A 14,921-nucleotide genomic window follows, 5' to 3' on the forward strand; every position below is an offset into this window, starting at 1 on the left:
ATATGGCAAGTTACTCTCCTTCTTATCTATCCTTTTAGAGAGATTTGGCAACTTAGGTTCCAATCTCTCCCTCCGAGAAAAGGAAAAAAAAAAAACCTGGATATTGTAGTAGCTGCATTGTCCTTCTTTTGAGCCTTAAGAAGTGTCATGAATAAAATATATCATTTGTCCAAAATCTTAAATGGCTTAGGAAAATTGATCCCTTTGTCATCCAATCTATAAGCAAAATACATAGTAATGGTGAACTTAAGGTAATCTGACATGAAATCAAACAAATACGATATCATGTAATGACTTACATATATATATCGAGGCATCCTATCTAAGAAGGTAAAAGTGCCTAATGACTATAATGTTGGTGCATTGTCGGAAACGAAATCATAGATCTTATATCAAACAAGTACAATATCCTGTAATGATTTATATATATTGGTTCACTCTGTCTATCTATTGTTGCCTAATGGCTTAACAATTTCAGTTGGTGACAGAACTAATTTAAGTCATGGAGACAAGGTTGACAACAAATTGGCTCAGAATTGTCTCTATATATGATACTTCAAGACAATGCTGCTAAATAATGGAAGTACATGCTCCACTACACAATATGTAATAGTCTGGAATTTAAATAGAAATAAATTTATAAATTAAATGCGGAAGCGAATAATAGAGTTAGGGTTTATATTTCTTATACAATAATTTAGAATGTCAAATAGAATTGCAGGAATGTCCTTTATAAAAGAATAAATAGAAATTAAAAAAATAAACGAAAAGCGAATAATTAAGCACCCTATAACGACCTTCACTAGCTTTTGAAGAGAGTTCGGGTGGTGAACTAGTCGCAACCTTCTTGTTGATCGAAATTTAGATTTTGGCCCTCTTGATATGGAATAATTAATAAAATGGTGAGCTACACTATCCCAGTAAGAATATCACACTAATCACAGATATAGAAAACTGAAGATTGATAAAAAAAAATCAGAAAAACAACTAATGGAACCCTTAATTTAATGTAAATTCATTTAATATAAAAAAACTATTTATTTCGTATTTACGTAACAAGTTTTTTGAAAAACAACATATGAAAATCCATATTCATATATTTTTTTTTATTTTCACATATAAGACAATAAGAGACGATCACTTTCTATTTTTTACTCGCTTACCAGTACCCCTAAAGGTCCATAGGGATGTCCCCCTACTCGTGAACCCCATAACTAATTAAACATTTAACCGGCCATTCCCATACCCATTCCGGTAATGGGCGCCAAACATTCTACCACCTCGATACCCTGTCCAATATAAGGGTGAACCATATCTGCCAAACCTTACTGGTAAAGGACTTCCCAACCCCGTCCGACTGAGGTAACGTTCATGGTAGAGTTCTCTATGTATCGGGCCCGTCCGCCCTTTCTCGAGTACCTAATAAGTCTTTCACATACAGATTTCCATCAATATAACAATCAACCACGTAATACCAATATCTCATTTTATATTTACAAATCAATAAAACGGCATTTAAGCAAGAGATTAAATTTATCACAACCAATAATCGAGTAATTATATAACCAGATAAATCATACAAGAAGGAACTAATTAACCCAAATAATCGAGAAGACTATACAAACTATCAATGTAAGCATGCACAATGCAATAATTAGCAATTTAGGCAGTACACGAAAATAAACTGGGAATTAAGATAAATGTGCACTAATCGGTTTTGGCTCCACTAGTAACTTATAATTATTTTTAGGGCTTTCTAATTTTTCATAAAAACACAAAATTATACATTGTTAATCCTCAATTTACCGTAACGAAAAATATGATGAGAGATCTTTACCTGGATTGGTGTTTCGAGACGTCGCTCTGCCTACTACATCTCCTAACGATTACCAGATTTCCTGAATTTTTTCTACGAAATTCAAAACACTCGTCACATATCTAAAAATACCACAGAAATCTAAAATCAGTGTCTAAAATTTATTATAGCCAATTTTGGGGTTTCAGCATGGCGCTGCCGCCGTGCTTCGATGTCGGTTCTGCCGCCTACGACGGTAGTTTGCTTCAACCTAGCCAATTTTGGCCGTATCCCAGCAGAAAAACACGTTAGGGGCCTTAGTTGGCCGAAAAATTACAAAAAAAACCAAACCTACCAGCGGAGGAGACCTCTGAGTGCGACGGCTCCGCCGATCCTCCTTTACAACTGAGATTCTTTCTTCGGCTAATCTATACAGAAAAGGACGGTGAACATAATGATCGAAAAATTACGTGAAACAGGAATCAGGAAGGGGCTCATTGGAGGGGTTTTGGAGTTTTGGCCGTGATGGCTCCGCCGAGCTTTATCTGCGGTTTTCGGCTTATCCGCCGTCCCTTTTGCTCCGATTTGGCCACAGAGGTGCTCGGAATCGAATTATAAGCAAGTAGAAAAAATTTTTACCTTTTTCGGCGGCCAGCGGTGACTCCGGTGCAGCGACGGTCGGCGGTCGGTCTCCTTCTCTAGTGTCTGATTTTTCTTCTCTTGCGGGGGCTGGTGACTAGGGTTTGGGTTTTTGTGTGATGCGAAATATTTATATTCATCCCGCATTGATCTGGGTCATCTATCGTGATCGATCTCGTCCGTCCGATCACGCTTAATGAGGAAATGAATCTGAACCGTCCGATCGCGATTAAGGGAGAAACAAACATGAGTCATCCACGCGCGCGGGATCGATCCTGAGCCATCTGATCGTGGGACATGCGGATTGCTTCCGTGGCACCGACGTCAGCATGTCTTGCCACATGGCGTGCTCTGGTTCGTCAGTTTTTTCTATTTGCACTTTGATCATCTATTTCTAATTTTTCTTTCAAAAACACTCTTCAAACCCAAATTCAAAATTATTTTCGATTACATCGCTAACTTATTTTTTCAATAAATTCTACCAAAAATTAAATTAAATTAATTTATAAATAAATTTTTGTTTATCTAAATACAAAAATTGATCCCGGACCAAATTCCGGACCTTGATATTATACAATAACTTTCAATATTGACAGAAAATTTGATGATGAGAGAAACAAGCTAAAGATCACCACAAAAAAGATCATTTCTGCATTAATACATGAAGATGGAGTTCCGGCGAACAATATGAAGACAAGAATTTCAGTTTCTCAAATATGTACCAACTATTCTCCACTTCAATATCTTCCAAGCTTAACGAAAGCTGGTGGTGAATACCATATAACCCAAAGGTCCATAATGCTACCGACAAAAGATCATGGCTTACAACTAAAGTCGTAGATCGCAATAGGAATTATTTGGTATTGCCAGAGCACAGATTAATTAGGGCACCGGTTCATCTTAACATTTGTCAGAAACTTAAGTTGTTGAATATCTCAACTCAATTTGTTACTGGAACACTTACTAATTTTCCATTTAAAGAGTTCTTGTAGCTCATGCAATGGACTAATCTTACTGTGCCACCATAACATTCCTCCAATGTTTTTCCAGCTTAATAAACAAAAACAGAGTGTACAACCAGAGTCAAGTTTTCATGATATGCCACCCAGAAAAGCCATATATAAAATGATATAGGAACACCTTTCTTAAAGATATAATAACAGTACAAACTTAGTCATGCACAATAATCAACGAGAAGCTTCTGCACACTACTTATCATTATTATTTTTTTAATCACAGAGAACGACAGACCCTTGCAGATAACTTCTCAGCAAACAACATATTCGATTCTCTACACATCCTCAATACACATACACAAGTAATCACAGGTAAGAAACATGAAATTCATCAATACCCACCTAAACTTAAGCCAATCCATTAACACGTAACTCCTCCTCCAAAGCCTTCTTGGCAGCCTCAAGATCCTCGTCGAGGAAAATGTCCCAGCCGCCCTCCCAGGTGATGAAGAATTCTGTCTCCTCGTAATACTTCACTCTATGCACATCACCTGCAGGTGTAAACAAGTAATCACCAGAGCTAAGATCGTACCTCTCCTTCTTACTCAGATTCCAAACACTCTTCTTCCCCTTCAACACCACCAAGTCGTGACCGAAAGTGTGGTGGTGCGCCGGCTCAACACTCCCCGCCTCGAATCTCACGATCGCCGACGTAGGGCTTTCCTTGACAATCTTCATCGAACAACCAGGCATTATGTCAATAGGATTGAGTTGCCGATTCCCAGCCAAGCAACAGAGTGAACAAATAGATTGCTGATTCTGTTTCTTTTCGTTGTCTTTCTCGCCGATTTTGGCCATCTCCGCCAGAGAATTGTCGAAGAAAGTCGAGATCTCAGGGTTCCAGGGCTCGTTGTCTGATGCAGGGCAAGGAGACTTGAAAGGAGTATTCAGCCAGGCGGTGACGATATCAACAGCGGATTCACGATCGGTGGCCATGCCGGAGAGAGCGAGAACGTTGCAGTTGTTGATTGAGCGAGTATTGCGTGCCTCCGCGACGGTGAGGCAGGTGGCGGCATAGACGCCGGGAAATTTGTTAGCGAAGATGGCGACACCGACGCCGGTCCCGCAAGCGAGGAGGCCACGCGTCTCGTGAGTGTCGGAGCCGGACGAGGCGGCAGCGGATACGCGGCGGCCGACTTCCTCGCCGGCGCAGTAGTAAGAGGTAGTCCCGAGGTCTTCCACCTCTATGCCGAGGGAGCGGAGATGAGCAACCATCGCGTCCTTCAGAACCTCCCCGAAAGAATCGGCTCCGGCCACGATTTTCAGCGGCCGATCGGAAACTTCGACGGAAGCGGCCATGACCGCGGTGGTGGTGGAGAATTTGATGTGGTGGTTTTGGAAGCTGGGCGGTTTGAGCGAGAGAAGATGAAGGCGTTACAGTGTGAAGTGTCACCTTCTTCACTGGTACGCATTAGAAGCTTTACGGTATCTTATTTGTAGCTCCCCGTGTCCCATAAAATCTCAGATATTTTTATTTTATTTCTTAATTATTTTAAAATTGTATAGCTAATTCAATTTAAATTAATTTATATAAATAATAATAATTTATTGATTTTTAAATCTCTTCAAATATCACTCTCCAACTTGAAAACGGCGACGTATTAATGATTGTACACGGGAAGACATGCATGGATTAGCTTGGTAATAGGATAAGATGCCGGCGGAGGTTCTGTCAGAGAATTAGGAAATGGCGGGAATCAGTTCTAACGCGCGTTTTAATACAACGATCAATCTTAAAGTAATTGTTTTAAATTTCAATCACGAAGAAGAGTTTTTGAATTTCTCATAATCCGTCGATCAATCACAGTTCACTGTTCTTCTTCTTCTTCTTCGAATTAATTCTAATTTTCTTTTTTATTTTTTAAAAATTAAAGCAGAGGATTCATGGCGTACGATGCTGCTCGGTTGCACCGGATAAGAGAACCCCAAAGATATTGAAATTTGCAGTTAGCGGAGTCACTGAGCTTTTGAGGCTCTTCTCCTCTTCCTCAGCCGCAAGAGACAGGTACGCTAGGTTATTTAGTTTTTTTTTTTTTTTTTGGTTCATCGGAATGTGAGGGGAAACCAAACAAATAGGAAGAAGAAAACAATTTCATTAGCATGAACTTTTTTTTTTTCTTGTGTTGTACTTTTTTCAGTGTAGATCTTCCGGATTTCATTATAGAAGAAGCCTAGTTAGGGCTATTTAGGAGCTTTTAGTTGTATTGTTTAATATTGTTATCAATTGTATTAATACTTCAAATTTTCTAACTAAGACCTAAGTAGCTTAATTTCTTGTTTTCTTGAATGTATGGTGTAGATTGGATGCAGTGAGCTCTAGACCGAAAGAGGAGATCTCAGTTTCGGGTGTTGATGACGTGGTAATGGTTCTCAAGTCTGATTATGAGAATGCTTATTTTGTTACAGGTATACATGTTGCATTAGTTTTGTTTCCTTCACTTCTCTCCTTTTTTATTCCCTTTTCATATATGATACGGTCGGTTCCTGATTTAGACCTTGGTTAAATTAAGGTTAGTTATTCAGAGGCATATCATTCCCGAGTTACTACTTTTCCAGGACATTATTGTTTTATTGACCTCTTCTTTTTAGTCATAGTAGTAAACAACTTGGGGGGTCCTGTCCACAAATTATGAAGTATCACTTAAGAAGTTCAATGTGGCAAGGGCTCAAATAGAGTTTAGGGTTATCAATCTAGTTAATTGCATGTTATAATTTACAGTAGAGGGAATACTTTATGGTATTAGTTGCCCCAACCATCTTAATTTTATTGATAAGATTTGGTAATATTTCTAGTGAAACAATAATCTGAAAATTCGTGGCAGCAATCTTAAAGGAATTCCCAGAGGTTACTTCCGGCATAATTGTAGACTGCTAGAAAAGAAAAGAATAATTGAAGAGAGAAGAAAGGAAATTTTGGGTAGTTTTATCGCACAACTGTTGCATTCAAATAAACGAAAATGCAATGCCTTCTCGCCGAGGTGTGATTCATTTTGAATCTGTGTAACTGCTTGGCATTTTTTGGTTCCAAGGCCGTTCTTTTCTTAAGAAAAATAAAACACAGGTTATACTTTTAAGCAGACAGATTTAAGTCACAGATGCATACATGCCAGATGCCATCAAAGACATCCTATATATTTGCATATGTTCATAGTTTTTCACTTCCTTTGAATTCCCTGTTCAATTTGGAAATCTTATCCCTTATTTTATCATGTAGATTCTTCGTTTTTCTTTTTTCTTCCAATTCTAGGTTTGAGTTTGTTCTAATATACAATCTACCTGCAACATTGCATATGGAAGAGGTTGGGGTGGGGTGGTGCAGGGCACGAGTAAATAACATTTCACCAATTGGATCACAAATGTTTATGCAGCTTGATTATGTCAATAATACAACTTTTGTTTCAATGGAAACAGGAATTTTCACTTCTTCACTTTATGCAGAAGACTGCATCTTTGAAGATCCAACTATTAGATTCCAAGGTATTTCGGAAACAATCTGAGTGAGTCTCCCTGGATCAGTACCCCTCTCTCTTTAACTTATTTGTGCCATTTGTTTCACCAACCACATGAGATTTGATCCATTTATATTATGGTCTTTGACTATTCAGGGACAGAGTTGTATGCACGCAACTTAAGATTGCTTGTTCCCTTTTTTGACCAACCATCTATTGGGTTGCAAGACATCAAGAAGGTAGCCATTCTTTATTGTTGTTTGATTTCCATTTGTTTAACAGCATGTCATCAACCGTGTTTTGCTAATTAATTATGCATTCTCCCACGAACATGGCTATAGGGAAAGAATCTAATGAAAACCACACAAATGTAGGTCTTGCTCATATCTAATGTTGCATTTTGGAGAAAACAAGATTTTGGAAGAAGATTTAGTGGAAGTTCTCCAAGCAGTTCTCTGCCTATTTCAATCAGCATGTAGGCAGTTTTACCTGTTCTTTTAATTATTGCTTTCAAAAGTAGATACAAGTAATGAATCTTCAGGTAACCCTCTATTAGAACCCATGGATTCAAGCTAGTTTACCAATAGCTTGAATGTCAAGTTACTTGTACAAAGAGCTCCTTTTAGTTCTACACCAATTATAATTGAAGTTCTCTACTACCTGGATAGCTTATAGTTATCGTAATTTTTTTTAATGATTAAGATAATTCTTTTATAAAGAACGTCGGTAATTATGAGTTTCATTTGTTTTTAGGCTTCTCCGCCCTCTTGCTTAGTTTCAATAGTTTCGTATTCATTCTACTTGTGCAGCATGGACACTTGCGGCAAATTTTGCAGCATCAGTTATAGAAAAGAAAATTTAGTACTTAGGGTCTTTCTAGAAGAGAGGAAAGTTGGATAAATTGAGCTTGGTGGCGAGGTTAAATGAGCTTGCTACTAGTTACAGAGGTGAAAGGAGTTTGTCTTCTTCTATCATGGTTACTACTTACTAGCCAGGCTTCCTTGTCTCTTTCTCTGGAGAGCTGTTTCCGGTGACACTAACTTTAGTTATTACCTCCTGGATACATATTTGACGCAACACATGTTTATTTGTCCTAACACTAGCAGGTCTTTGACCTGGCTCTGAACAAGTCTTCCCTTTATTTCATATTGTAGGTGTGGACTTATGGCAATATTTTTCTTTTTTTTTTTGAAATAAGACTTATGGCAATATAATTTCAGGATGTAAATTAAATATCATAGAAGAATCATTTACAATGTTATGTATCACCTAACTGCAGCTTTTTCTTCTCAATCATTCTCCTACTATCCTTTATTGTATAGCCTAGAGCTAGTGAACCTTAGTTCTGTAGAATAATGAAGCGAGTGATGTTAAGATATAATATGAGTATATGAATAATATGTTGGAACCTTTCCTATCAATTAAGTTTTTGAAAAATTGATCATAAAGTGTGAGAGCTATATTAGATGCCAGACCTATGAGTTACGGTTCCATGATGCTCTTGTTGCACACCCACTTTTGTAGTCATAGGCTGCTTTATAAATACTTATTTTGAACTTTTTATACAACATCCTCAGTAATATGATTACTCATATCGTCATAAAACACAGATTCTGGGTTCAAATCTTATCATTATTACTCGCTATTTCTTTTGTTCATTATTTGATATTTGAGACATGAAAAATCTGTCTTTTTTTTTTTTTTCTGCAATCCTATTGATTACTCACTTATCAAAAATTGTAACTTTTCTTAGGTTTAAGTAACACTACTAAGATCGAAATCCCCACTTGCACATGAGAAGGTATATGTTAAAATATGAAAAAATAAATTTGAGTAAGGAACTTCTATGTTAGTTTAAGGATTTGGGACCATTGATCCTTCACTACTTTATTATTTTGTTGGTCCTTCGATTAAGTTTAATTTCGTTGTAGTTGTTGGCTAAGGATGAGTCTGGCTTGTGGTTTAGGTTTTATTAACAATAAAACGATATCTAAGTCCTGGAAATCTACTGGATACTTTAATTCATTGCATCTCCAAACCATGAAGGAGCTCCAAGGCAGAGATTTCTATCTCATTGCCCTTTCTTTTGGCTCTTCTCTAAAAGATACTATCAGCTCTCTAAATATTTGGAATTTAGTGTATACTTGTCAAATGGCTGTGATTGAACAACAACTTTTTCCTCTTTTTCTCTGATAATTTCTCTCTCTAATTATAAGATATGTTCATTATAATGGAAGTACTAAATAACATAACTGATGTGCAGGGCATAGATTCTGAGAAAAGCTTCGTGCTTGCAACATGGAAATTAAGGTGCCTTACACTTTTACCAAGAAACTAATGGAATTATTTTGCCATTCAATTTGCCATCTCCAAACACTCTCAAAAATAGAGTTGCTTAGAGATTATTCTATCAGGATATTAACTTAACAGAACGTCACAAATTCAAGCATGCAGTTTTGTTTTCTTCCATCCTAATTTCCAACGGCTTTCATCCATTTGTTTAAATTAGATCTTGAATTTGCAGAACTTACTTGAAACTCCCATGGAGGCCTCTTATTTCTATTGATGGAAAGACAGTCTACGATTTAGACAGCAAGTTCAAAGTAAGATTAAGAACAAATCCTTTTTGCTACATCAATTTTTACATTTGGTCTGCTATATGCTATGATTTACTGTTGTTTGAACAGTTACTTTGAAAGATTGTTAGGCATGCTGAGAGCTGGAATGTTTCTGCATTGCAAGCAATTGGACAGATTTTCACCCCAAGTTTTGGAAGGCCTGCTTATTATTAGTAAGTCAATCTCCAAAAGTTTAGAAATATGAAAGTTGCCCGATGCAGAATTTTTGAGTCTATTGTTAGTGTTCAGTTCTGATAATGCTACTCTATTATTCATCTCTTTCCTTGAAATCTATAATCCATATTTGGCTAGTTGCCACCATTCAAATAATCCAGGCTGCAGAAAGCAAGGCCTTATCTACATCTGGACCGAGTGAAAGTAGTTATAGTTAGTAGGTTAGTTACCTTCTCTATTTACCATGAAAGATTGAGTTATCAGCCAATTGCACATTTTTGTTTGTGGTATAAAAAGCAATAACCTCCATTTGTCTTTCTCCAAAGTGCAATAAATTTGACATAGTTAAGAAATTATAAACTAGGACTTTGTTTAGAACAAACAAACTTTTATAAACTAAGACTTTGTTTAGAACAAACAAACTTTATATGAAAAAAATAAACTCATTTTAACTATGAGAATGTGGAGATTCCTCCCAAAATAAGTGTCATTTTGTGAAGAACCTCAATTATCACATAGTCAAAATAAGTGTTGATTTTCAAATGAATTATAAAAATAAAATTGATTTATTCTAAATATAGCCAAAGTTCAAGGACTGATTGAGCAATAGCAGCAAAGAGCGGTAAAGAAACTTGTTGCTAGGGAAGTTTTAGGTCTCTTCTAAAAATGTTATGTGCTTTCTAGAATTAGCTGCGCTATGTGAAAGATAGTTATTGTAGACACTTGGAACCTCCCGGTATCCAAGTTCTATTGGTTCGGTAACTTGTCTACCTATGTTACCTATTTTTAGTAGCTCGGTAATAGTAATAATTTGAATCTTAGAAAACATATCAATCACATTTCTTTTGCGACACTAGCCAGGAAATACTCCACCGTCCTTAGTTGCTTAAATTCTATGCAGTACTGTGTTGCAACCACCAGAAGAAAAGTGAAAAAAAATATTTATTTTTGGAATAGTTGATACATTTCTCTTTTTATATAAGGTTATAGATTCTAAATTACTGTGTATTTTTAGATGTTCAGATTATAAACATTGTATTATGAGTAATATATATATCTGTCACATGAAATATATAAATTTTCACTTAAAAGAAATTGTAATTCTATTTCTTGATCAGAGGAATGGGCCGGAAGAGAAAAGGAAAAGGCAGGTATGATTATAAAGGAGTGAAGCATACAAGGGTAATGATTACAGGGGAGCATAAATATATAAACAAGTGATGAAGAAGAACTAGAATATATTTTTATGATTGGTGATGTTTTGGTCCCTCAGTTTTATGGCGCAGAAAGTCCATATCTTCATAATCATAAAAGACAACTAACATATCTGCAAATTCTCAGACCTTTATTATCAACTGATAGTTTACTGAGAATCCTAGGTGCTGGTGGTGGTGATGGTGGTGATGGCGCTAGTGCTGGAGTTTGGTGACATCTGAGCGCATGGCTGTTGCCTCGGCTGCCTCCCTCGTTACTGTGGCAGCTGTCCTGTGCCATTCTCGCTGTGGGCCTAATGAGTAAGCATTTTGAACTTTTCTGATACGTAACTTTTTTTATACTCTTTTTTCATTTAAATATTAGGTTTTAGAATAATTTCAATTGAAATTGAAAGTATATATTTTAAATCTACTAGAATTAATAAGATTTTAAAAGTAACCTTTCGATTTTACTTAAAATTATTTAAAAAATTTATTTTTATCCCATTGTATAAACATTTATATAGTCTAAATAAATTTTACATGCACAAGTTATTGTTTCGAACATCAGATAAATATTCACTACCAATATAACCGCACTGTGAAAATTCTAATACATAAAATATGTTACAGAAAAAAGAACATAGAAAATATTTTAAAATAATTTACATATACCCTAAAAATTACAAGTTTTAATTGTGATATACGTGCAACTTAGTTAGACCATTTGCTTATTGGAATTTCGTAGGATTAGTCTTAGAAGATAGTTAGATTATCCACACCCCTCTAAGACAGTATATATATATATATATATATGATATGGTATTTTATTTAAAATTTTATATTTAATTTAGAATATGGTATTTTAAAATTTTAAGGCATTACTTTTTGTTATCTTTTAAAAAAATCATATTATTTTCTTAAATCAAATAGTGAAACAATCATATCCTGAAGAAATTTCACATTATAACATAAGAAAAAATGGTTGCATTTATTTACATATAAGAGATATAATACACCACAAATTTACAAAAAAGAAAACTCATCAAATGCATCCATAAACCCCCATAAAGAATATTAAACCAAATAATCGAAGAACAAATAAATTATTTTTAAAAAAAAAAAAATCTTATTGAATTAATCCTTCCTCCAAGCATACAACAACAAAGAGAACCCTCCATTGCTCCCACAAGACCTAGTTGATGAAGAACATGAACTCCTTCCACCATCACTGCTCTCCTCAGCCCACTGCAACACACTCGAGCCAGACGGGGACGATGACGACAACGACAACGAAGATGCATTATTAGGTTTCAATGCCGATAAGCTTTTCTTCATCAATTTTTTCTCCGGACCTACCATTTCCGGCCATACCCCTCCATCTCCGATTTGAAAAATAAATACTCCGTAACTATTACTACTTGTGTCAATCTTGTTTTTATTGTTATTTTGAACCCAATTAAATACGTCCCAGAAAAATTCTACCTCGGTGCCCCCGACAAAAATTCTCTGATTCCCCCTAAATTTCCACGCCAGCCTTTTGACAACAAGTCTCGTCTCCCCATCCACTTTTACTTTCAACGCTCCCCCGCTACACTCTATTCCTATCTCGTGTTTGGACCCCAATAACTCCGCCCGGGACACGTAACTCCTGCGTCCAAACACATGCTCTCTCCGAGACAGCAGAGTTGGCTCGCCGATTTTCCGAGCGGGGACAACCAATCCGGTCCTCCGACTCAACTCGTCTTGGAGATCGCCGAGGAAGAACTCCGGCTTGGCATTGCATGAAACTGCGACGTAGAAGCACGAGTCGGGCTCGGCCGAGTTGTGGGTGAAGACGGCGCGAGTGAAGTCCCAGTAGATCTTGATCTTGCTGTAGTGCTGGTGGTGGGTAAGATAGATGGATTTGGAGGCGGGTCGGGTTCTGAAAAAGGAGAAGCTTGAAGGGTTAAGGGAGATGGTGATGGAGAAGGAGTCTGCAGCGTAGATGGTGAGAGAATGGGAGAGTGGTGTTTTAGACCAGGTGAGTGTGAGGTGAGTTGGTGAGTCGAGGAATAGGGTTTGGTAGATGCATGTTACGAGGTTTTGAGAAGGGAGTTGTGAGTTGGGTGATGATGAGGGACTGTTTGGTTGGCTGAAACATGCTGGGATCATCGTCGTCTTCAACCTCCCGTAGTCTCTCTGAAACTAGTTTAGTACACCGTTTAACTTTTGAGTTCTGATATCTAGAGAGAGAGAGAGAGAGAGAGAGAGAGAGAGAGAGAGTAGTGGGTAAGGTTTTGGGAAGGTGGTGGGGTTTTATATATGAGGTGTTGATATGAATATATGGTTTTTAATTTAAAAGTAACATTTACGTTGTGTTTGAATATATAATAATAATTTATTTAACCGAAATTGAGTCGTTGAAGAAAATAAAAAGAAGTGAAAAATGCAAATCGGGTTGGATCACAACATTAACCAAAGGTCAAAAAAAGAAAAATAAATGATGTCATTATTATTATTATTATTATTATTATTTTAGTCATAGGGATATATATAAGGGAAGAGGATGATGTAAAACTTGATATCTTCATTTCTAGTAACTTATTAATGAATTATTTATTAAATTAAATATTATAATTTAATCACTCATAATAATCTTATAAAATTATAAATTTTACGTAAATTTAGATTCATAATCTTCAAATGTATGTTAATTATATGAATGAATGAATTTAATTAAAATTTTTGTATATATAAAATAAATATTAAATATTTAAACTCATAATTTTTAAATGAAATAATATAATTTTAATTATTAAATTTCTTGTTAATTTTATGAATAGATAGTTACACACATATTATTAACATTAAAAATAAATTCTAAAATTTTCAAAAGAGAGAAGAAAAAAGGCTGGATAACAAAAAGACAAAAGTTAATCCACATAAAAAAAAAATGTACTCAATTTTTGAGGATGATGATAATATGTATATATATATGTATATATACATTTGATCTTCCTTGATTTGCGCCTTTGACGATGCTTTTATTTTGTCTATAAATAGGTATATATATATATAAATCAAAATGAGCTGGTTTGCACTCTTGCTTCTCTCTCGGTCGCAATTAGAGGGTGACTGATTTTCTTCGTACCTAAAAATGGCTTCTTTTACTTTCCTTTTTCATTTATTGCTTTCTTTTTTCTTTCCTTCCTTTTTCCTGTTCTTTAACGAACATGGTTTTCCTTTGTTTCCTCATTAGTACAAGCAATACTAAAGAGTTTGATTATTTACTTTTCAAAAAACTTTATGGTAATTACTTTTTCATATGTATATACTTGTAGTATGTTTGTGTATACATGCGTGTGCGTGTGTGTTTGCATATATATATGTGTGTGTGTGTGTGACACTCTTGCATGCTTGAATTTGTTCAGTCCAACACACTTATGGACATTGTTGATTGATTATATATGTGTATAAACAGCTTCCTCACAGAATTAATGATTTTTAGCTGGATTTCTAAATATATTTATATATTTGAGTGTATGTATACAGTATGGTGTGTGTGTGTGTGTGTGTGTGAGACACTCTTGCAAGCATGAATTTGTTTAGTCCAATATACTTATGGACATTGTTGAATTATATATGTGTATGAATAGCTTTCTCACATAATTGATGACTTTTAGCTGGATTTATATATATATATATATTTGAGTATATGTATAGAGTATGGTATATATATATATATATGGTATTAATTATAATTGGAGCCCATGTCGCTGCTGCAGAAGCATCATTGCTGAAGCATGCAATGTTCAGCAACATTTTCCATGTCTAATTATTTCGACACTTAAAAAAAGTCTGCAAAAGCTGCATTAATATCTTATAATTATAATTAAGAAAATTAAACTTTATTATCATTTTAATTATTAATAAATCTTATCATAATCATGATCTCTACCCACCTATATAACATCCAATATTTCTCACAAAAACCATTTTATTTGCTAAAACAATTTTATCTAGTTCATATATAACCCCATCTATATGTACATATA

General features: G+C 35.5%; 3 protein-coding genes across 18 annotated transcripts; 1 reads left to right on the forward strand and 2 right to left on the reverse strand.

Moving 5' to 3' along the window:
* Positions 1 to 1,079: 1,079 nt before the first annotated feature.
* On the reverse strand, positions 1,080 to 4,749 carry DRT102 (DNA-damage-repair/toleration protein DRT102). 2 transcript variants are annotated; one of them, XM_022035508.2, is made up of 2 exons: positions 3,793 to 4,749; positions 1,080 to 1,419 (listed from the first exon to the last, which is right to left on the reverse strand). In XM_022035508.2, exon 1 carries the CDS (start codon positions 4,747 to 4,749, stop codon positions 3,799 to 3,801), a length of 951 nt encoding a protein of 316 aa, XP_021891200.1. In that variant the 3' UTR covers positions 1,080 to 1,419; positions 3,793 to 3,798. The 2 variants fall into 2 exon arrangements, with proteins under 2 accessions (XP_021891200.1, XP_021891199.1); XM_022035507.2 differs by having other exon boundaries at positions 1,080 to 1,428.
* On the forward strand, positions 4,724 to 14,554 carry LOC110809630 (adenine phosphoribosyltransferase-like protein, putative (DUF2358)). Of its 15 annotated transcripts, none has more exons than XR_015821853.1 (10): positions 5,036 to 5,188; positions 5,325 to 5,455; positions 5,750 to 5,856; positions 6,862 to 6,927; positions 7,056 to 7,138; positions 9,163 to 9,209; positions 9,424 to 9,502; positions 9,599 to 9,690; positions 10,810 to 11,205; positions 13,930 to 14,554. XR_015821853.1 is itself a non-coding variant. In XM_088223529.1 (9 exons), exons 1-9 carry the CDS (start codon positions 4,816 to 4,818, stop codon positions 11,118 to 11,120), a joined length of 657 nt encoding a protein of 218 aa, XP_088079655.1. In that variant the 5' UTR covers positions 4,724 to 4,815; the 3' UTR covers positions 11,121 to 11,313. The 15 variants fall into 15 exon arrangements, 7 of the variants coding, with proteins under 7 accessions (XP_088079655.1, XP_088079652.1, XP_021891202.1 ...); XR_015821852.1 differs by having other exon boundaries at positions 11,105 to 11,205; XM_088223529.1 differs by lacking the exons at positions 5,036 to 5,188; positions 13,930 to 14,554 and adding an exon at positions 4,724 to 4,854 and having other exon boundaries at positions 5,328 to 5,455; positions 11,105 to 11,313.
* On the reverse strand, positions 11,907 to 13,160 carry LOC110809659 (uncharacterized). Its single transcript, XM_022035546.2, has one exon. The coding sequence runs from the start codon at positions 13,036 to 13,038 to the stop codon at positions 12,022 to 12,024; it is 1,017 nt and encodes a 338-aa protein (XP_021891238.1). The 5' UTR covers positions 13,039 to 13,160; the 3' UTR covers positions 11,907 to 12,021.
* Positions 14,555 to 14,921: the final 367 nt, after the last annotated feature.

The sequence above is a fragment of the Carica papaya genome, chromosome 6 (genome assembly GCF_054855325.1).
Source record: "Carica papaya isolate Zhongbai chromosome 6, ASM5485532v1, whole genome shotgun sequence".
Lineage (NCBI taxonomy): Eukaryota > Viridiplantae > Streptophyta > Magnoliopsida > Brassicales > Caricaceae > Carica > Carica papaya.